The following is a 22,839-nucleotide window of genomic DNA, read 5'->3' on the forward strand; positions in this document are numbered from 1 at the left end:
TAAGAAAAGCAATGTGTTGTATGAGAGTTACATAATGACACTCAACTACAGTGCATTTTATTTTCATGATTCATCCACAAAAGCCAATAATTCCCTACATCTTCCTCCTTTAAAAACTTGAGTGTTGTTGTATCAAAGTGCAAAGTTAAAAGACACACGTTTTAAAAAAGAAACATTTATTGTCTAGACATTTCAATCATTTTAGACCCACTAGCATTAAGATCACTTAGTATTTCTCCCGATTAGACGTTTCTGCTTCATGTAAAAGACGTACAAAAAGTTTGTTTCTAAAGCAAATCTGGTAAGAAAAAAAGAACATATGTACATTTATACAAACAGAAACAGATTTAAGAACAAGCTAAGCACAAGGTCGTGAAATTAATGAGCTGAAGCTAACCGACTCCTTCCTGAAGCTGAAGCGCGACTGCACCTTCTCTACCCTCGTCCTTAAGACGACGGTGAAAAATAACGATTTAATCTTTTCTTTAAAAAGTGACATCACATGTTTCATTTCAAAGCTAAACTTTGACCTAGTGTCCAAATTCAGAAATACAAGGTAAAGAAAGTATATAGCAAAAAAAAAAAAAAAGTAATTTATTTAGTGAGTATAATCAGGAGAAGTTTTGTTTTGTTTTTTTACCCATCCTAGTCACTTATGATTTTCCAAATACAAGAACATTAAATTACATGTTAAGCCTTAATTTGTTCCCATCCAGGAAATATAATCATCGATTCATACAATAAGACATGACGTGTTTCAAAGATTGGTAAAGGCAGGGTGGGGGTGACTTACAGCGGTAAAGACATGGTGATTCTGTGACATCATTTCAGATCCATTGAGCAAAGCCCTTTCCGACATGCATTTCTTTCCTTTAATCACACAGCTTCATGTCTGAATGCACGAAGCAGCCTGTCACACTAGAATGGAGCCGGAAACACTGAAGTGTCACTTTCAACACAGAACAAAGTCTATTTGTCATGCCACTGTATTAACGGATGCACAAAAACTACTGCTCTCTCTCTCTCTCACACACACTCACACACACACACACACACACACACACACACACACACACCTACCTTTCAGTGACTGACAGGGAGTTTTAAACATCCAAATGTAACCACACTAGAGTTAACACTACCAGTGCAATAAATCTTTTGCACGTATTGCAAAACTCAAATCGGACATCTGCATATATCACGTCTGAATGAATTCGTGTTTACTTTACCACTGCCCACACCCTACAAGTCAAAGAACATAAACCCCAAATATTTTTTTTAAAGTCATTATACTCACTTCACTACCCCAAAGTAGTCAACCTGGAAGAAACAAAAAGGGACCTACAGCACTTTACCAGTATGATGAAGCCATGGAGTATGATGTCTGAAAGGGACTTAACTGTGGGGTTACTCTAAGGAAACACCCACCAACATGCACTGATGGCATAGATTACTGCCATATTGTTATTATTGCCATGCCCCTGCCCCTTGCTTTTGTTAGAATAAAGCTCCATCTAAATATTTCTGTCAATATTGTGGAGATTTTACATTTGTGTAGGACAACTTTAGTGTGAAAATATATGAAACCTATGTAATAATAGAATTTGACAATTAGTTAATCAACTTTTTTGAAAACACCAGGTTTTCACTCTTGCTCTCACCTTTTCCCCTTTTCTTTTTTAAAATTAAGATCACAGAAAGAAGGTTTTTCAGAATAACCCAAGTTAAGCATTCTGTAACATATTACCATTTCCTGTTCTTGAAGCTTATCTGGATTGTTATGCTAATTTTTCTTCACATAGCTGAGTGCTTCACTTTTTCCATTTGAAACTGGTATGGATCTTTAAAAAAGAAAACAACAAAAAAAACCCTATCATGTTACATGAGGATCAAATAAACTCATGACAGATGTTCGTGGCAGCATAATGTGAGACAAGTCATCATAGCCTTCAGCGTGTTTTAAAAAAAATGTACCATTTGGACATTTTAAGTAGTTAAGTACAGCGTGTAGGTGGAAAGCTACAACTACAGTGCAGTTAGTGAGGATAGGACTTAAGGTAAAGACAGAGAATGTACTTTTCAGACAGAGTAGGCGTATCAGAACAGTAAGCTGAGGTTTTAAGGTCAAACAGCCATAGCTAAGAGGAACGAAAGGCTGTGAGCGTCTTCTGAACCAAAATACAAATCAACATATTCTGCATTCACTGTTTGAAAATGTCCCCCCATTCTGTTGTTCCTCTTTTTCTACCATCTTTCCAACATGATGCCAATTCTTGTCCATTCTTCCTTTTCCATTTGTCGTTTTTTTTACACAGTCACCCCGCAGGCCTGAGAGGTTGTCCAAATGTAGTTGTGCTGACATTTAGTGTGTTTCAATATCTGATGTTCAGCAGTGTTGTCTGAAGAGCTCGTTTCAGAGTCCCCTTTGGTCCTTCTCTGATTCGTGTAAATGATCCCAGGTTAGCCCCCAGCAGTAAGCAGATATCTGAATATTTCCTGTGCTTCCATTATCATCCACTTGCTCCAGTTTATTCCCAGCTGAGTTGGAGTCATGTACACAGGCACAACAGATCAGTGCATATACAACATGGGTCTCCTTAATGTGTTTCTCTGAAGGTTTCTAACAGAATAAAGAATGTGCCATCAAGGTCCACCTTATCTGTGGTGTGTTTCTAGAAACACAGAGCATATTGGAAAAAGAAGAAATGTCCCAGCTTTCTTTCCATATATTTAGTAGATGACCTCATAAACAGTGGCCTTCTTGTCCCCTGAACCAGTAACAATGTACTTGTCATCCACAGATATGTCACAGCTTAGTACCGAGGATGATTCTTTAGACTGAGGAAAAAAGAGATAGGGGAGAAAAAAAAAAGTCAGTAATGAAACGTTTTAAAAGAAAACTAGAAAATAAATTCATGTGTGTTTGTATGGAACACAGTGCTTAAAAGTTTTAAAGTTGTGCTTTTAAAATTTACTGAATAGTACTGAAAGTAATATAGGAGCGACTATGAGACTGCGAGGCTTTTACCTCAGTACTCCTATTCAAAGTTTAAGCACATTTTTCTGTATAATTCTCTTTAAACAACCTCCTTTGTTGGACAGCACTGACTGTTTCATAGCATTGACTCAGTTACTGCATGGATGCAAAACAGTGCTAGTGGATTTTGCAGGGTGGTTTATTAAAGCCAATGCAGCAACTTTCGAGGAGCACATTTTGTGTCATTTATGAAAATATATAATACAATGAATGTACTGATCAATTGCCACCAACCTGGAATATGCTCGCCCCATAAGGTGTCCTCCATGCATTCAGTAAGTTGTCCTTTCCTGTGCTCACAAACCATTTGCCTAGTAGAAGAGTAAATACAAGCATGCACAATATAAAAAATGAAAGCACTGTAGAATGGAACATACAACGTACAGACATAACTTCAGTGAAACCACTGGGCTGGGGGTGTCTTCACCTAACAATGGATTCCAAGCCCACGTTTTTTTTTTTTCCCACCTCTATTTTGCAGCTCATTTAATATGCAAGTTGCTTACCACAGTAGGCAAACTGCAGGGAGAGCACACAGCTCTCATGTAGATGAAGCTGGTATTTATCCGGTTTGGTTACATGAAGGACCTCAACATTGCTACTCTCCATTCCAACAGCGAGCCATTCTCCTGTCGGACAGTAGCCGAGCGAGAAGATCTGAACACAAGAGAAAATAAATATTAATAAGTCCTGTCAGGATTACAAATTTAACCAACTGATACACACAGATTTTGTTTTAGTGGGGATGCTACTTTAAAATAAAAACTGAAACTTGTGGATTTCTTTTTAAGTAAATGACTGAAATAATGTTCAAATGCCTGTATGATTGTGCACCTGTGATGTAAAGTCATGCTGCTGCAGCTGCCGTCCCTCCCTCAGATCCCAGGAGCGGACTGTGTTATCCAAGCCTCCGGTCCACAGCTTGGTGCCATCATTGGAGATGTCGATACAGCTGGCTCCATCTGTGTGGCCCTGGAACTGCCTGTGGGATACACACATACATTCTCAATTAAATAAAGACGGACATTTTGGAACAAGGCACCAACCATGAGCTGTGCAGGGCAGTTGGTATGCATCACATGTTACCATAGGAGAGTGCTTACAGCATTTCTCATCAGAAGCCACTTTTGTAGTACTAACACTACAGATTGTCTGCCTCTTGGTGCTACAATCATAAAGGTTAAATCAGTCAGGGGCTGAGACTGCAAATTAAAGGTCAAATCTGTTGCTTAGAGGAGATTAGAAAAGCCAAGCAGTGATTGTAGATGTCCTTAACATTTAGCAGAGGCATATATTTATTTGCAGCAATCTTCTGAAGAGTGACAGAAGTAAAAGCATACAGTTATCTTTTACCTAACGAGTGTCTGGTTGTGCAAGTCCCAGACTGCAATGTTTCCATCGCTGCAGCAAGAAAAGCAAACTTTGGAGTCTGGGCTAATTGCCAGAGCGTAGCATGCTGGTGCTGATGATGTTAACTCTGCTTTAATCCTGGGAGTAGGCGTGGCCAAATCCCAGATTGACAACGTGCTTGCCTCGCCTCCCACAATAAGCGTCCGACCATCAGGGAGAAGACGGCAAGACCGGATGTAGTTGTCTCGGTTCTAATTTGGTAGGCACAAAAAAAGTTAATATTTAGTACAATATACAACATTTTATTGTGTTGTATATTCACCACATACATTTCATTCACTATTCTGCAATCTAGAGCACAAATTCTAGTCTGATCATTTCTGACAAACAAGTGTTCCTCAAACTAATACTCAACTATATATTATAAGGCCATTACTGTAGTCCTATCCCGGAAGGAGTATAGTAAGTAAAGCTAATTTTTCATGGGGATTCGACAAATTTGGCCTGTCCAAACAGTCCAATACTTTTTGTTATATGGACTGATCACCATCAAAACACTGCCAAGTGGTCAAACCAAGTCTGGACAGGTAAAAGGGAAGCTGTTGTCACCACACGAATAACACAGACAGGCAGAATAACAACAAATTAGTGTTGTAGAACAGTTTTCTCCGCTATGCATGTTGATGGCAGCTGGCCAGTCTCCCCTCACAGCTTCTATGTTTGGCTTTGTTTTGTGCTCATGTTAATTTCCCTTTTACTTCTGCAAAATAAACTCATTGTTATATGTGGTCTCCTCTTTTGAGCTAGTCCAAAACCCTATTGTGGCAGGAAATATTTTCCACTTCTGCACCTCAACAGGCCTTGCAGCAAAAGTACATTAACTTTTGGGTGGTGCAATTTTGAGAGTCTCAAACTGGTAGGCCTGGGAAGACTTGTTTTGTTAGAATTCATTTGCTGCTACAACTCGCCTTGCTCTTGTGGCGGCTGATTCCTTTGCAAATTATCCCCTAAATTCTAACTTAAGCTATGTATATATAGAAAAATTCTCCTGTGTTTGTAAACTGCTATCCACTTTATGCAAACCATGAGCCAGCTCATAACAATACACCTCACTCACCAGACAGTCTAGCTGGGACACAGGACTCTTGTTTCCTGGGTGACTAATGTCCCACACCTTGACACAGCCCTTTCCTCCTGTGTACACATGTCGGGTGGGGTTACTGATGGTAACGGCACACACCACCTCTCCGTGGTTCAGTGTGTTGATCTGACGGGCATGGCGAGGGATCCCAGGCCCCACCAAAGCATCTGGAGGAAATGGAACTGGCTGCATCTGTCCGTCGGCCGCGACATGAAATGAATAAGCACTGATGACAGAGTGGAAAAAGGATCAAGAAAAAGAAATCATCATTGTCACCATCATCATGGGAATTATAAGACTAATTAGTTTTACAACTATACTTACGGTTTGCCACCAGGGATTCCTGTCAGACTAGGAGGCATTCCAGGAACTCGCATGTGAGGATGAGGATCAAAACCAACCTTTTGGACAGAAAACAGACATTTTATAAGCCCAGGACTAACAAATACCCATGAGAATTGGCAAAATGCTCACAGGTCAATACTAACCTGTGAAAAAGAGCATAAACACTCATGAGCGCAAAGCTAACACATACTCTCAAGCACACATTAAACTGCTTATTCTAAATGACAACTACAAGAGACAGCAAACACACACAGGCAGATCTGTAGGTATTTGTGACTGCCTCCCACCCCATCCTCATCCAACAAACAAACACACACAGCTGCTAAGTACACAACCTGAGTTGCTATCAAGTGTTGCTCAGACACTGCTGTGTGACTACTAAAGATATTTAAACAGTGTAATGAACACTATGCAAATACAGCAAAGAGTAATGTGGCGAATGTACTGCACATAGGTATGCAATCTGTATAAATACTATCCAAAAGAAAGCAGGGACATGAAGCTTTGCAAATATTCACAATTTAATAGTAGGTTTTTGCTGTTGTTTTGATTCTTGTTTTAAAGTATTCACATTGATTAATGTCACTTTCTTTAAAATAAAATTTCCATTCTTTTGAGTATTTAAATGCCCTTTTAAGTTACAATGCATGACACGGGAAACTACAACATAATGACTATTTCTTTAGAGGGGTGTAAGTTCAATGAATGTGGTAGAGATGAAAATCTGCCTGGAGCAGGTTACAGAGTTTTATGGCTGAGAGGTGACAACAACTGCTGCCCACCTGCTTCAGGTATAATAGCAAAGAGAAAGGTACAGTTGAAAAGTTTCATGTGAAGGGAGCAGAACTCAAAAATGCACTCTGTTCTTTTCACACACATTCACTGACATGAAAATTCATAAAACTAAAGAATCCAGAAGTGCAAACCTGACACCAGGCTAACATAACTCTAGCATCTGAGTTTCTGCCAAAGTTCTATCTTGGCATGCAATCCATAGACATACACAGATTTAAAGGGTCACCTCATTTTATCACGTTAGTCTTGTTCTTCTACTCACCATTGGTGACCGCCCGTATGCAGCCACTGCAGCTGCCGCTGCAGCACTCATCTGAGGTGACATGTTGTGCAGCCCAGCAGCATAGGCTGCAGCTCCAGCTGCACCAGCTAGCTCCCCGTTCATTCCTGCTGTGTGGGGCAACATGCCAAATGCACCTGGATATGGACCTGGTACAGCCAGGGGAGTTCGCAAACCTGCAGCTGGAAACAAGCACAAGAGGATTAATTAGTTAATGTCTAAGAATGCAAGTCTACGTCTTTTCACCATGCACTTACCAGACATTACTGCCAACGCTTGACTAGACTATCATGTAAAAGCAACTTAAGCCTAGGTAAACTGAGATTTCTAACCAGATATCTTGCAGTCACACTTCATATTAAGCTGTCTCTAGGATAAGGTTTTAAATATCTTCCATGAAACTGACTGAACGAGCAGACTTCTGCCTGAAGTAAGCAAACTCATTTTATTTGCCTCTAACAGAAAACTACATCATTTTTATAACCATTTATTAAGTAGTAAGTTTAAATGACCTACTAGGTGGATGTGGTATTTCCATTGAGGGGGGTTTTGAAAGATTTGGTCGGATTCCAGGTGTGGAGCTGGGCCCGGGGGTGGAGTCACCTCTAGGCGTGGGTGTGCTTGACTTCAGCCCAGGTGTACCTGCCTTATCTCGCTGCCAAACACCAAGGAATAATTATAAATATACAATAAATAAATAAATCACTCCATTTACTGGGTTTATTTATATAAAACAAATAAGTTTTTCTTTTCCATTCCTACCATTGCCATCTCTTTAGACTTTAAGGAGGAGGAGCTGGCTGATGATGCAGTAGAGGCTGGACTACAGGGGTCTTTCTTGAGAAGACGCGCTTTATCCAAACCATTTTCTCTAGGAGAAGGAAGAGGTGTGCCACGAGGGGAGGCTGGATCCTGGTGAAGTAACAAGAATTCTGTTAACTATTTGGGAGTTCAACTTAATACAATCCTTGAAAGAAGAAGACCACAGACGCCTGAATATGATGCACATCTTAAAAATGGACCATTGATGTAATGTAATTTAAGCATGTACCAGACAGCACAAAAACTAACATTTATAAAATATATTCAAATGTACTGACCTCATTTGAGACATCCACCACCAAATTGTCATCACTTTTCTCTGCGTCACTATCCTAGGGAAGAGGATCAGTTAGATAATCAAATTAGTCCATTGACTGGCTGTATAATTAATAAAATATGTTCAAATGAATGAAGACATTCCTTTTCCTTTGTCACGTTACATTAAAGACACAGGTACCAGAGAGATTCCTTACATAGTGACTTGAGTCCTTGTCATCCACCTTTCGCTTTTTGGTGTCATTTGAGAAGTCAGGTCCGTTGCGTCGCTTATCTGAATTCCTAAGACTTTCTGGCAGCAATGAGTTACTCTGCGAATGAAAGCAACGAGGAGGATGAGAAGGGCAGAACACTGCCGTTCATAAAAATATGAAAAAGAAAAAGGACAATTTGGAGGATAAAGACAAATTTTGCCATTTACGGTTCTGATTTCACTCAGTTGTGTATGCATCCTGCATGAGCTCACTAAAGTGTCTGATCCGTCTACCACTAATTACAAGAGCTATTCAGCTATGTAGAGCAGGTTAGAAAAACATACTCCTACTTGCAAATAGGTTAATAGTTCACAGAAGCATGAATTAAGCAGCACTAACACTTAAACAGCAACCTCTTTTCTCACTTGACCAAAGCCCGTCACAGCCACACACAAACACATGCCTCTGAAGTTGATGATTACATTAAGTGGCTCTCAAAATCTATCAGTGCTCCCTCTCCTGGCTCTGACAAGCTGCACTGGCTGTACTGAGAGTGTGGGTGAGAGTGTGTGTGTTTGTGTGCACAGTGTGTAATTGACTGTGAAAGCCTGTGTGTACGAACAAGTGTGTAACAGACTGTGAGTGTGTATTGCTTGCATAACACTCCTGTGTCCCTGCGTCCCAAGACTACACATACACACAGAGCTGCCTCCCCCTGGCCTCCTGACCAATGGATCCTTTAATGGATTAAAGCTTCATGTTGAGTCCATTATAGTCTCAACCTGTCAATGAAATGTGCATCCAACATACACAAACACATGCGCATGCACAAATCAAGCAAGGGAGTGAGTGCTTGGGCTTTGAGGGGGGAAAAGGGTAAATGAAGGAGGAATGGAGGGAGGGTGTGAGAGTGTGGAGGAAAAGAAAGGGTGACAAGAGACGAGGGACGGAAAAGAGTTTCGGGGGGGGGGGGATCTGTATTCTGCCAAAGGCCCCTTCCTTCATACCCCCCCAAACCTCCTTTCCTCCCCTCCTCTCTTTATTGAAAGGTTTTAGTGAGCTGAGCACAGAAGCACTGACCCGCAAAACGTAAGCAATTTCCCCCCTCCCTCACTCTCTGTTCGCTTTTAGCATGGTGCCTCTCTCTCCCATCTCTGAAATACACACATATACACACGATGTCACATGACTGCTGGTCCCTCACCCCCCACTCTTCCCCAAGCCCTCCCCTCTCAGTGGTGATGATATTAAACACAATGAGAGTCTTTAAGCGCGGGATAAGGGGCGGTGGGAGGGGGAGAAGGGGGTAATCTGCTCACTGAGGTGTTAAATAGGCACAACAATGCAGGCTAGGGTTGAGAAGTGTGTGTGTATGAAAAATGTGTGTGTGTCTGTGTGTGACCATGCTAAAAAGCTCATTTGGAGGAGAAAGGAAACCTAAGTTCAGAGCAGATCTAGGGCAGAACTAAAGAGGCAGGCCAAAGCCCTACCCAAAGAAATCCCACCACCCCTGCAGACACAGACACACACAGAGACACGGACACACACACACACACAAGCTGAGAGTCAAAATGCACAACTTAAAAAGGTAAAAGCTACCTGGGTGTGAAACAGCACTAAAAACTACAAGGTGCTTTTATTCATAATGACATGTCATAAATTTTATTGATCCCTCAGGGGGAGTTACATAATAAAAGCAATTTCCATATAATGGGGACACACACACACACACACACAGCAACAGGTGACATCTACTCGCATTATGAAATTCTGTCCTACAGCATTTGGATGGATTTGACATCAACCTTTAGCTACTGCATTTTCAATTAAGCCCTACACCTTCTAAGAACTGTATGAGTGGCCAAAAATAACCTTTTATATAAGTGCATTAGTAAAAACCAAGCAATTAGCATATCTCTTGAAATTATATAAATTAAATATGTATAATTAATGTGTGTGTAAATTTGCATTTGACCATGTTTAGGAGCAGTTTACTTACTCACAGCTATCTATTAACTAGAAGAACAAAGCAAATTTCCCGTAAACCTAAACTATCCCTCAAACAAAAGTAAGACAATAGTAGCTCACCAGAGCAGTAAACATTGCTGCAGAAAGAGGAAGTACTTACTGTGCTGGGCTCTCGCTCTGTTGTCATTGGAAAAGCATGTGTGTGGTTGAGGTCACGGGGGGTTTACCAGAGCAGAAAAAAAACCAAACAGATAAGGGAAGAAGAATGAGTTCAAACAGACTTCATTGCAACACAACTCATACATAAACAACCCCTTTCTATCAGAAGTGTTTCTGTGCTGGAAGGTGCGTCTCCTTACCTCTCAGGTGTTCAGGTCCTGCAGGGTGAGAGTCTTGTCCAGACATGTGAGGTTTTTTCTCACCACTCTCTTTTCCTGCCAGATGAGGAGGAACAGCTCCGAGTGCTCCTGACAGAGCCAGAAGACTAGCTGAACCACCCAGCTGAGAAGGATGGAGGCCAGCAGGGTGAGGAGTGAGGGGCACAGGAGCACCACCATGGTTATGGGACAAGTGCTGCTGCTTTAAGAGAGGGGAAGGGGAAAAAAACAGAAGGCGAAAGAGGTGGTTAGTTGGGAAAAACATTTTTAAAAAAGTGACCTGCTACAAAGAGGCACCAGTCCATTTTTATTTAGTCTGTGGTATACACAGCTGGACCTGTAACAGACAGGTCAGACAGATGAATAAAAAGCAGTTTAAAAGAACCACACCTATGTGGGTATGGCTTAATTCAGCAGTTGTGATGTAGTGCAGTACATCACAATCATGGCTAAAACAAAAAACAAAAAAAACAGAGAAGTTGAGTTCAACGAGAAGTCTCAAATTTCATAATACAACTACCATAAATGTTTAAAGCATCAGTATCTGACACCAAAAACCCAACATAAAAGCAAGCCAAAAACAGCTAAAACTTAACAATGCTCTGTAACCTAATCAAAAGAGACTTCTGTCCCTATTAAAGTCTTCAACAGATGGGACAGTTTCTCCACTGTCTGGGGTTTACACCACCTCAACAAGCTGCTGCGCTCTACAAGGTGGTGAACACAGCCTCTCCCCCCTACACACATCCTCCTCCCTCTAAGGTCAAACACTGAACAATACTGACAGCTGGGATCACAGCCCAAACCCTGAGGATGTGGAGGGGGTAGGAGGGAGGAATGACGAGAGCCCCAGCTGCTGCTTGCACTGTCAGATCTTGTGAGAGAGTGAGGCGACTGAGCAGAGAGGGGAGGAGAGAAGGAGAGAAGAGGGTCAGAGAGACAGAGAGAGAGGGAGAGCCAGTTTGGCTGGCAGCCCTGCTCTCTCTTTCACACCAAATCAGGCGCTCGTCTGAGCGTGAAATGCCTTTGTGTTCCAAAACATCATTATTGCCTCCTCAGACAGTAGCTGCGGGAATCCAAGCTCACTGATTCGCCGCAGGGAGGGGAGGAGGAAGGAGGGAGAGAAGAAGGGAAGGTGGGGCACAGGAGGCGACTCGGCGGGGGTGGAAGCAGTGCTGAAGGTCAAACCGACTTTTATCTCACCTAATTGACGCACCCACCCCCATCTCACTTTGGATCCCCCGCCTCCTTTTACCTCTCCATCTATCCTTTGCTCCCTGCATCCTCCCCCAAAGAATGGAGGTAAAACAACAAAACAGTCTTTTAGCATCAACCCCCATGCCTGCCTGCGCTCACACACTCAATTTCCAGAGTTAGCTCGCCTGCCAAACAATCAAACATAAACACACCCACACGTCACACTTGATCACACTTAACATGCATACGCATAGTCTAGATAAACAAGGCAGGCACACACATCCTCACTCAACCATCCTACCTCTGCCTGTTGTTTTCTGGGGATAACAGAAAAGCATGCTCTGCTACACACAAACGCACACACACACAAACAGATGCAAAGCACACACACGCACGCACACGGATACACAAACAGGACCCCTGATGGGAGTAAATGGAGGGGAAGTATTGGTAGAGGCAAGGGGAGCCTGGTTTGTCATGGGATGTTAGTGTGAACTGGTGTGTCTGCGTGCATTTGTGTGGGATGTGCATGCGTGTGTGTGTGTGTGAGAGTGTGAAGGTAGGGGCAACATGCTTCATTACGCTCATTTAACTCACAAACGGGGTGAATGACAGGCTGGCGTGGGAGACGAGAGGAGATGGGAAGGGGGGGGTGTAAGGGCAACGCTGTGACCCCCCCTTTTACAAACACAAAAATCCTGCAATTAAGACTCAAACAGCAACTGCCAAATCCACCTCTCACACCAATCAGACACTAACAGAGATCCCCATCAGTTCACGCCAACTAACAAGCCCACCCCACATCACACCAAGCCCTCTCCAGACCCCTCCTCTTTCCCACATTCCCCTTGAACCAAAACCCATAGCGTCTCCTCCAGCCAGTCAAGCCCCTATGGCTCCTATAAGTCCGAGTAATAATGGTTCTCTAATCCCACCCAAAGAGTCATCACCACCAACAGCTAGACTCTCCATCTCCGTTTTACGTTGAGCATCACTGTCAAACCTCAAGGAAAAAAAACTACTTTTTACTCTTAGTGTGCCAAATCATTTTCTACTTAAATATGAATAGCTGGTCATGCCCCATCAGTCTTCCAAGTCTGTCAACATCTTTTCAATAAACACCTTTCATAATTCCTGAAGCATATCCTCTTTGTCAACTTACTCATAACGAAAGAGTCCAGTTCTATCAATCAAAATCAAAACCATAGTCTCAAAAGAGAAAACATATTTGCACAAGGGTTAATTTTCTTTCATTTCCCATAAAAATCACTCATATGCCCTACATCTAATTCTACAGTCTAAGTCCAGTGTTGGCTTATATCCTTGAGTTAAGTCTGGTGACAAAGGAATAAGGAATCTCATTTAAAAAAAAAAAAAAAAAACAAAAAAAAAAAAAACAACACACAGTCTCAGGCATATTCCTAAAACTTTATATAGATATCTGTTATGATTTGGTAGCAGTTCTCAGGGTTTTAACTGAAATGAGAAGAGAGAAAAAAAAAGACAAGACAGGTGACCAAAATGAGGACTTTTACCTTGTGTTTGACTTTGACCCATTTGTGTTTGAGTAAACAGTAAGATGTGTATTTACAATCAGTTTTTACTATGTAAACAGTACAAATTGTTTCTTCAAATAGAACACAGACCTTTGATGACACAACAAGACTGTGGAAAATGTGGCTTCTATGTTAATCATTAAATGGTGCATATGCAATGTATTAGGTAATTTGCTATACTAATGTCCATGTCCTTATTATGGTTGCCCCCTAGGCAGCGACTAACACTAGTCATACTTACTATGTTAATTACACACAAAGAACAACAAGAACAAACAAAGAAGATTACTGTGGTAGCCAACAACAACCTGAGAACTGAAATAATTTTATTACCAGAGCAAAATCAAACTGTGTTCCAAACTTGTTTGTGTAGGGAAAGAAATATTTCCTATGGAGTAAACACACACACTGCGATAGTTAATGCAAAGAGAAATTAAAGGAATACACACTGTAGGTGGAAGACCGGGCAGTCCACGTACCCCGATGACAGCATTGAGCTCTGCCATGGTCACCTGTTTGGCTCGCTCCACAGCCTGAACCACCTGCTGCTGATGCTGTAAAACAAAGATGCACAAACGTTTGCCAAAGCCTGAGAGTAATGGCAGATTTACCAGTAAAATTAGAGTGTATAAATGGGATACAAAGCACAGTCTGTAGCTCTAAGTCACACATACTTACCTCCTGTGAGAGGAAGGGAATGACTTGTGCACAGATGGTGTTTAGTCTCTTGGCAATCTCAGTCTGATGAAGTAAGAGACACACACAGATAGAAAGAGACTTAATTGTTGATAACATAATTACATTCATTTAGAAAAGACATCTGTTCAGTAACACCAATAGAGCAATAAACGTGCACACACACACACACACACACACACACACACACACACAAGAAAGTGCTGCCACCACAGCAAGCAAGCAAAATACCCCCCCCCCCAAAAAAAACCCTACCAGACAATGATACCGATGACACTCATCGACTTCTCTCCACACAGAAATCCAGTGTGTGCCATTTTCAGCACACACAGTGTAATGAGATTTTCCTCTCTAATTATAATTGTGGGCTCAGCTCAGGTTTCTCTCTTACCCGTTCTATTTCTTTTGCTCCCTCTCCGCCTGTCCTCTGTGTTCTTGTCCCCCTTCCCATCAGCACTTCAACATAATCTCATCAACTACTAACTTGGTTTGCTCTCCCTCGGTATCCATGCCAACACATCCGCCTGCCCCTTAAACCCCCGGAGGTGGTTACAATTGGCTGAAACCAGATACCCCCGTGGTGGCATCAAATCAGATAAGGGGACTCATATTACACATCATCCAATCAAATTGATACGAGGACGACCAGAGTGAAGTGGGAATCAGGGACCATGAAAGGTAGTAATGGCTCAGACGACACACACATAAATATATAGATACATAGAAACATGCATCATATCACCCTGTATTATTGTTGGGTGAATACTCAGGAAAAATGCGATGGTTGTCGTCACCGAAACAACAAATGGTTTTATGGAAACTTTTCAAAACTCAGCCAAAATTAAGTCATCAAGCTAGAAAGAAATGTAATATCCCACAGCACAAAGCAACCACCTGTGTGGGTTTAACTAACCCAAAAATGACTTCCCTTGCTATGCAACTGTTATATGTCCTGTTGACTCACTTTACAGTAATAGCAAACAAGTAACTGTTCAAGAATTCATTGCCCTAATCTCCCATCTACATATAATTAATTTAACCTGACAATCTGCTATTGTTTACAAATTAGAAATTTGAAGAAATGGCCACAAAATCAGGGGATTAAAGCTATTACAGATCATCCAGAGAGTGATGGTAAAGCTAACATAGGCAAAACCTTTTTTTATGCTGTCACCGAGCAAAAATTCAAGACTAATCTATGAGTAAAGTGTAATCAAAATGGTCTGAGAGGAAACCTGACTTCTGCATGTTCTCTTGGCTGTTTTAAAACTGTGAAAAAATGCAGAGAGGAAGACTTTGGGAAAACGCTTATATTTTTAAGAATAAAGGAGCTCCTGTTGGCTGTTCTACAAATGCAGATGTACATGAATGTCCCTTCAGATGGAAACCCTGATTGAGTCATGGGAAATCCCACTGGGAAACTTGCTCTTCAATCACTGGCATGAACTGGCCGCACAAAAAGGAAGATGGTCTTGTCAAACAAAGAGTCTAAAAGGGAGACAGCCAATAAACATATTAAAGCATGGTGTATGTTTCTTTTACAAGTTGGAGGATCGCTCATTAGGTAAAGGGGAGTGTTAGTAACGTTACACACCTAGCTAATGGCATGGTAAGTTCCCAGACATCAGCAACTGTTTGAAGGAGACATCAATATACAATATGTTATAGAGTTTTATTACCCGATGAAGGTACATCACAGCACGACCGTTTTGGAAGCATGACTGTCTGTTAAAACTTCATCTCAGTCCTTCCACTAGTCACTAAGATATTTCAGCCTGGGCCAAAGTCCAAAGGCTGACAGGCACTGCCATCTCTAAAACTTTAAAACCATGGCGTTGCTGCTCTAAATTATTTAATGATTTTAATGGGTCTGACAGCTCCTGAAAAACTGAAGTGGAGACGTCCTCTTTAGCTGGAGCATACTTGCGCTCAATTAGATGTCTCTGTCACGCACACACCTGTCAGCTCGCCAAACAGCCACAGTTCAGCCAATTATGTACTTGGATGAGCTAAATCAAGTGCTACCGTTTTCACAATGAGTCTTGAACTACACACATAACTGCTTCAAAAATAATAGTACTTTCAGTTATATTTATAAAAATTATGAATATATTTATAAAGTAACACAACATACATCTTGACAAGTCAACAAATGATACTCCCCAGACAAATTTAAATAAGGTGGTTGAATAAATACTCCACGTAAAAGTAAGCAAAGTCAGAACAAATAGACGTAAGTATATATGGAACAGCTTCCCTCTGAGAAAACTAAACACCGAACAACTGACTCTTTATCCAGAATCAAAAGACATGTTAAGCCTTCAGAGTACGCATACCTCCGTGTCATAACTACATGAGCTCAGCAGCCTTGCCACAGTTTTAACATTGCTGTCTGTGTATGTGCACCTGATGGCTACAGGACACTTTCGACAAATAAGAAAGGGGGATCTTAAAAACCTGTATTCTGTCCAGTTTTAAAGTTTCAGACTTTCCTGTACTGCCAAAGTGCGTCAAAAATAACCAAGTCATTCCATACCAAGAAATTTTGAAATGAAAAGCTATTTCTGGCATACTATGTATATCCATTCTCAGAATTATGAGTTGTAAGCCTATAATTAGCTTTGTATACAGGGTCAATCATTAGGCTGCCTGAGAATAGTGTGACCAGATACTAGGGCAACCCAGCAAACCTAAGTCGAGAGACAAAGTCAAATGCTCAAATTTCCCAGGCTGCAGCCAAGACTTACAAGTTCATGGTGTTGGCCTCAAAAGTTTCTCCTCTCACTCACTTTGAACAGGGTAACGTTATATGTTATCTAACTGAATTATATTTGCTTGTGGGGAAAAGCTGCAAAAAGTTTTCAGGCAGCAGCTCAGGTGCTAACCAATCAAATTATGTTATGCAAATGTCCTGAGAGAGCAGAATGAAGATTGAGTACTCTGTCATTCATTTGAACTTTAGCAATAATCTCCAGAAAACAAACTAGACTTCTATCAGTGGAGGGACGAAGACTGTTTTGTGATTTTTGGCAATATTTATGATGAAAATGATCAAGTTAGAAGCAACAAAACATGTTTCTTTTTCCTCTACTTGGTGCCCAGCCTTTGTATAGGTGGTACAAAGGAAGGGAAATAAAGTATTGTTGTGTGCACTAAAGGAAAAAGCAATGTGACTGTGATATTACTAAACCTAAATGTCAAAACTGAAAGCTGAATATCCACCCAATAATCAAATATTAGTGTCCAGCTCGACCAGTTCTCTTGTATATGCTTACATTTAGACCCAACCAGCTACACTAAGCTCATAACTGCTAATCAAAGCTTTCTTTGCTTGCTTTGTGATTTTACACAATATGATCTGTTGTTACTCTACTACGCCTCTCCCCCAACATTGAGACATGTCTAATGTCAAGCATAAAAAAGTAACAAAATCCACAAAAACTCACAGCCCGTGCATCCAAACCCTTAAATTAACATTTCTATATAGTGAATGAATCGAACAATGACTCATAACTGAGACAGTGGGTGAACAGAAGTTGAGGATGCAGAGACAAGATGCAAGCATACACAGAAAATGTGCGAACAGAGAAGCAGCTTCCCATTACACATATAATTGGAGCATTATGCACCCCCCACAAACGTACATCCTCAGCAGGAGGTGAGTTGTTCGTCTATATCCTCCATACCCCCACCCACCCACAGAAGCTTGTTGCTCTGACAACTGCAGTCCCAAGCTAATGACCTCCCCTGGAGCTTTAGTGAGTGTAACTGTGTGTTTATGTGTGTGTGTGGACAATAGGAAGAGATGCATCTCCCTTACAATGAAAGAGCAGTAGCTTCACATGGACATAAAATGAAAGAGGAGCCAAAGAAGGGGGAATTTGGGGTGGGGGGTGGTTTGTAGCAAAAAGGAAGAAGAGATCCCATAACTGTTATTGGAGAGCAGAGGAAGGCAGAAAGAAAAGAAGAGGACTTGGGGTATAAAAAGGGAGAATAACACAAGAGGAGAAGGAAGGGGAAGGAGTGTGAGAGAGGCGGAGAAGTATCCCCACTCTTCACTGAAGCATCCAGCCAATCCACCTCCAATTTCCTCTGGTCTGACTGGTCGATAGCTGTGGTAATTACTGGTAAACGCTCTGAGCCCTGCACCACTCCTGTGGGGAAATGTGTGTTTGTGTGTAGCGAGAGGGTGAGTTTTTCCCCTGCTCATCATCCACATGTCTACACACTTAAAAGAAAATTTTTAACTTTCACTGTCTGTGTACATATGTATATGCATCAACAAGTTCTGTGCTTGTGTTCACTCTACCGTCTGTGAACTGAAACTGTCACTATCGTCGCGTTTTTGCATACATTACTTAGAGCTATGCAAAGTGCCCTTGCCTTTCTGCATGTGCATGTACACTGATTGGGTAATTGCCCTTGTTATTGTGCGCTTCATGTTTGAGTCTGCCTCGTTACTGTGTTAACCTCCCAACTTCAAAAAAGGGAGAGCTCCACTGTATCTCCTCCGTCTGCCTCACCGTGATCGATTCCTCTGCCCTCACCAGCCCTACCCCTCTAATGTAATAAAGCAGGCCGCTCCCCTAGACAGCACCAATCAATCTACAGAGCCATTCATCCTGCCTCTGGGCTCAGCCGGCCGGCCCTAACTGGGGAAATGGAGACAGAGCCCCATCGATCACAAATAAACACACATCCACACACACATATACAAGCATACAGTAAAAGAGAGACACACACACACACAAATGCACTCGTGCACACGCAAGGACACGTCAACAGGCCCACACTCCACATACATCAAAATCCATCCATGAGAGGAAGAGAGATAAACAAGAAGACCGACAGAGTAGACGAGCAGCCATACCTGTTTGTGCATTTCAATGTTGAGGCCATACGACATCTCATAGTACTGGGGGAGGGGAGGGAGGCAAAGAGTGAGAGGGTTAGAGGGGGTGAAACAAATCCTAAACCCCTGAAAGAAAAAGCCTGAATAACTTAAACAATAATTAGCTACACTGTAGATGTCTTTGAGGATATTTGCAGATCTTTTTAAATGAAGTGTTCCACAAAAAGGTCAAACTACTTTGAAAGTCAAAACATGCAAGTCAAATGCTTTTTAACTTGAACATGAGGCAATGCAACATGCTCGCAAACAATCTGAACTGAACAGCATTCGTGTCCATGTTATGTTTGTTTCTGTGCTAGATTAGAAGCTTTTGACACACAGCCACATTGCTTTGTGTAAAAGAGGTAAAACTTCAGTGATTTAAGGTGAAAAGTAAGCTCTCATGTATATTTTATTTTCTGAAACAGTGAAACACATTTTAAATCAACATGAAAAGTCGTAACAGCACAGCATCTTTACGCAGTAAAAGCAGGTGACACGTGCATGTTGCTCTTCCTCTTCCCTTCATTTAGTATTTAACAATACATATATTTTGTATTACGAGTCTTCAGATAGGAATTTGTATTCTGCTTTATAAGATATGGACAACTTTCTCCTCTAGGAAACTTTAGAACTCAGGCATGTGATGTGTGACTAGGGATGGGTATCGAAAACCGGTTCTTGTTGAGAACCGGTTCCCACTGTTTCAATTCCTTGGAATCGTTTGCCACTTTTAAAAACGATTCCCTTATCGATTCCAGTCGCCCCGAATGACGTCATCACGTTGAGTGGCGTCTTTTACCCAGTAGGAAACATGGCGCCTGAGCGGCACAAACGCTCAAAAGTTTGGTTACACTTTATGAGAAAGGATGACAACAGGGCAACGTGCAATACTTGCAAAGTAGAGATTTCATCAAAGGGAGGAAACACTACGAACATGCAAAAGCATTTGCTCAAATAACACGCGATTGCTTTCAACGAATGTCGTGCTTTTGATCCGCTCCGGACTAGCGAAGCTCAACCCAGCAGCAGCGGTAGCGTTTCCACGTCCTCTCCCGTTAATACTGCAGGTAACTAATCAATTAGCATTGCATATTATGTTAGCGCGATCTGCCTTATTACAAAACCTGCTATTACTGTGCGTTGCATTTAGATAACCATGATGAGAGAGACAGAGTCTGGCTGGCTCAGATGCTGGCAGTTCTCCCTGCAGTCTACCGGTAGCGTCTCCTTTCAGGCCAGGATAGACAAATGTCACCGAGCAGTGTCTAAGTTTGTGGTCAAAGGCTTGCACCCATTTGCCACAGCAGATGCCCCCGATTTCACTTTGGTAAGTGAATGTGTTTAATTGTAGGCAGGGACATTACTGGATATTCTTGTGTAATTGCTACAGAATAATTTATGTTAAACTTTGTTATTGCTACAGGAGAATATTTATTTTATTATTTTACATATACATTTTTTTTCCTGGGGACCCTGTGACATCCCATTGAAGAGCCGTAGGCTGGATCTCTTAAGATCTCACTGTTGGGTTTGTAAGGCCATGTTACTCCTAAATTTCTATCTTGTTCAAAGAGAAGATATAAAACACAGTTCTAAGCTAATCGACCTTAGTGTTCTCCTTTTTAAAAAAAAAAGAATCGATAAGAGAATCGATAAGGAATCGAATCGTTAAACAGAATCGAAAATGGAATCGGAATCGTTAAAATCTTATCAATACCCATCCCTATGTGTGACCCTGCAGGGCAAATGAATTGAGTATAGGGAGCTCACCATGACGTAGTGCCTCTGCATCTCTGTTTTTTCACTGGCCAGCTTCTCACACTCCAGTTTGAGACTTTAAAAAAAACAACAAGAAATACAATACACCATTTACTTTGAGTGGGACTCAACATTTCAAGTTAAACTAATCAGTTTTCATTCTTTCTCTCACCCCTCTTGCTTGATGATTTAAACACCTTCTAAAACAGACCATGGAGATGTTTTTAAAAGAATTGGTGCAAAAATGGAAAATACAATGATTGTTCCCGTCAAATAATGGGTATATGTTTATGACAATCCTCTTCTTTGAATATGTAAATCAGAAACATTATGTCTGCAGGTCTAGCTTTCACCTGTTGTGAATGACCCGCACTGACAACATCTAGAGCAAAGTTAAAAAAAACAAAAAGAAAAAAAAGAAACACTCACATGTAGTACTTAAGCAAGCCTTTTCCCTACACAGCTACACACACAGGGGAAAAAATAAGGCGTGATTTATGAAACCCTCAGCCCACACGCCACCCCTCTGGCTCTCACCCATCAAGAAGATGTAGACCTACCGCAGTGCAAGCGCTAACACTGATGCCTGCTTGCATATGTGTGCACTTTTGTATGTGTACGTGAACCTAATCCAGGTTTATGGGTTAGTCTGAAGCCAGGGTTGAGGTTTTGTTCATTATGGTTATGAGGATGACTGTGGTTAGGGTGAAGTTTAGTGTTGGGAGGGCAGATGACAATAGAGGAAAATGTGAATTGAGTGTTTGTGTTATCCACCTGTGGTACTGTGCCTGAAGAAACTGAAACTCCTCCTTGATGCGGTCCAGTGACTCTGGGATGGTGAACTTGAAGGGCTGGCCTGGAGCCTGGTGGGGCGTCTGGCGCGTGCGCGCGCGCGCAAACACACACACACACACACAGACGGATTACCAACATCACACTGGTACATTACTTACACATTATTGGTTACATTATGAATCTGGTACTTTTCAGCACAAATACAATATCAACAACTTCGAAATATTAGTCGTTATTTAAAAAAAAAAAAACAAACACAAAAAGCTAAAACGCAGTATAATCAATCCCACTGTAGAGCCCAATTAGTTAGAGGACTGAGCTTAATATAAACACACAGGCAGCCCGGAGGGGCGGGTCATATAACGAGGTAATGTTACCCGGTTAGCCCGGTGAAATGAGCGTCTGTTAATGCACAAAGAGCGTCTTACCGGGTGTCGCCCCTGGGGAAACATTGTTATCTCCGGGAGGATGAAACTGTTTCTTTCTTAAAACCCCGTCAAAGTGGGATCAAATGGGGATGAAAAGTAAGGTTGTGGGAAGCTCCCAATCACGGAGAGGAATCCATCCGCCGTTGTTATTAGGACCCCCGGTCGTTAATTACAAAAAAGCACCGCTTGTCCGCTTCGTCTGGGTTCACCGACCGTTTAACGTGAATTTCCGCTTCTCCCTGTCTCTCGGTCGTCTGTCCTCCGCTCCACAGGCAGCGCGACCGTAAATCAACCGGAAAAACACGGGAAACGGCTCATTAGTTGAAAGCAGCTGAAGGGGGAGGGAAGAGAAGGGCAGGAGAGCCAGGTGAGAAATGAAGAAAAAAAAATAGGGCTGGAGCCACCTTCGCCACTCCGGCGTTTGTTTTGTGTGCGAACTGATGTATTCCGAGTACGGAGGGCCGACCAAACAAACAAACAAGATAAAATCAACCCCGTAGATCCTCAACAGACAGCCGCAAACTGCCGGCGCTCAGTCAGAGCATCAGAAACAAATCCACACAAGTTAATTGTAGAGAAGAGTTCCCACTTGACTCGCCGCAGTCGCTGGCTGGCGGTTGAACGGTCAACAAATACAGAAATATTTACTTCCTCGATCAGTGTGGAAGCAAGCCTTGCCTCCAAAATAGATTTCTCGTTTTTAAGACAAAAGATAAAAAACGAGGAAATATATCGTTAATTTTGATAACAACAACTCCCACAGCGGCGGGAACTGTTCACGGTCTTGCTCTGCTTTACCTCAATGGCAACTTTCTCACGCGGTTTCACGCTCACCCAGCTAACCGAAACTATAGGCCAGCCCACAAAACGCCTCCGAACCAATCAAAGTCTCCGCTCCACGTGGGGACAATAATGTGGGTTATGAAACTG

General features: G+C 41.8%; 1 protein-coding gene across 4 annotated transcripts; it reads right to left on the reverse strand.

Moving 5' to 3' along the window:
• Positions 1-159: 159 nt before the first annotated feature.
• LOC146562665 (transducin-like enhancer protein 1) lies at positions 160-22,765 on the reverse strand. Of its 4 annotated transcripts, none has more exons than XM_085294642.1 (20): positions 21,910-22,765; positions 21,461-21,561; positions 20,699-20,762; positions 18,905-18,949; positions 14,017-14,079; positions 13,818-13,892; positions 10,568-10,784; positions 10,369-10,385; positions 8,244-8,357; positions 8,049-8,102; positions 7,711-7,860; positions 7,465-7,603; positions 6,931-7,130; positions 5,853-5,929; positions 5,505-5,754; positions 4,391-4,638; positions 3,872-4,019; positions 3,544-3,694; positions 3,272-3,348; positions 160-2,838 (listed from the first exon to the last, which is right to left on the reverse strand). In XM_085294642.1, exons 1-20 carry the CDS (start codon positions 21,931-21,933, stop codon positions 2,731-2,733), a joined length of 2,322 nt encoding a protein of 773 aa, XP_085150768.1. In that variant the 5' UTR covers positions 21,934-22,765; the 3' UTR covers positions 160-2,730. The 4 variants fall into 4 exon arrangements, with proteins under 4 accessions (XP_085150768.1, XP_085150765.1, XP_085150767.1 ...); XM_085294639.1 differs by having other exon boundaries at positions 10,568-10,787; positions 13,788-13,892; XM_085294641.1 differs by having other exon boundaries at positions 10,568-10,787; positions 13,788-13,892; positions 21,461-21,549; positions 21,910-22,764.
• Positions 22,766-22,839: the final 74 nt, after the last annotated feature.

The sequence above is a fragment of the Mchenga conophoros genome, linkage group LG12 (genome assembly GCF_057382185.1).
Source record: "Mchenga conophoros isolate Kocher_MC1m ecotype Shallow Benthic linkage group LG12, M_conophoros_male_GT1.1, whole genome shotgun sequence".
NCBI classification, from domain to species: Eukaryota; Metazoa; Chordata; class Actinopteri; order Cichliformes; family Cichlidae; genus Mchenga; species Mchenga conophoros.

Excerpts from the sequence above, each read along its gene's own strand:
- LOC146562665 (XM_085294639.1), bottom strand. The coding sequence starts at position 21,933 with ATGTTTCCCCAGGGGCGACACCCG. Across the intron at positions 13,893-14,016 it reads TTCCCTTCCTCTCACAGGAG|CATCAGCAGCAGGTGGTTCA; the intron begins GTAAGTATGTGT and ends TTTGTTTTACAG. Across the intron at positions 8,103-8,243 it reads ACAAGGACTCAAGTCACTAT|GATAGTGACGCAGAGAAAAG; the intron begins GTAAGGAATCTC and ends CCTCTTCCCTAG.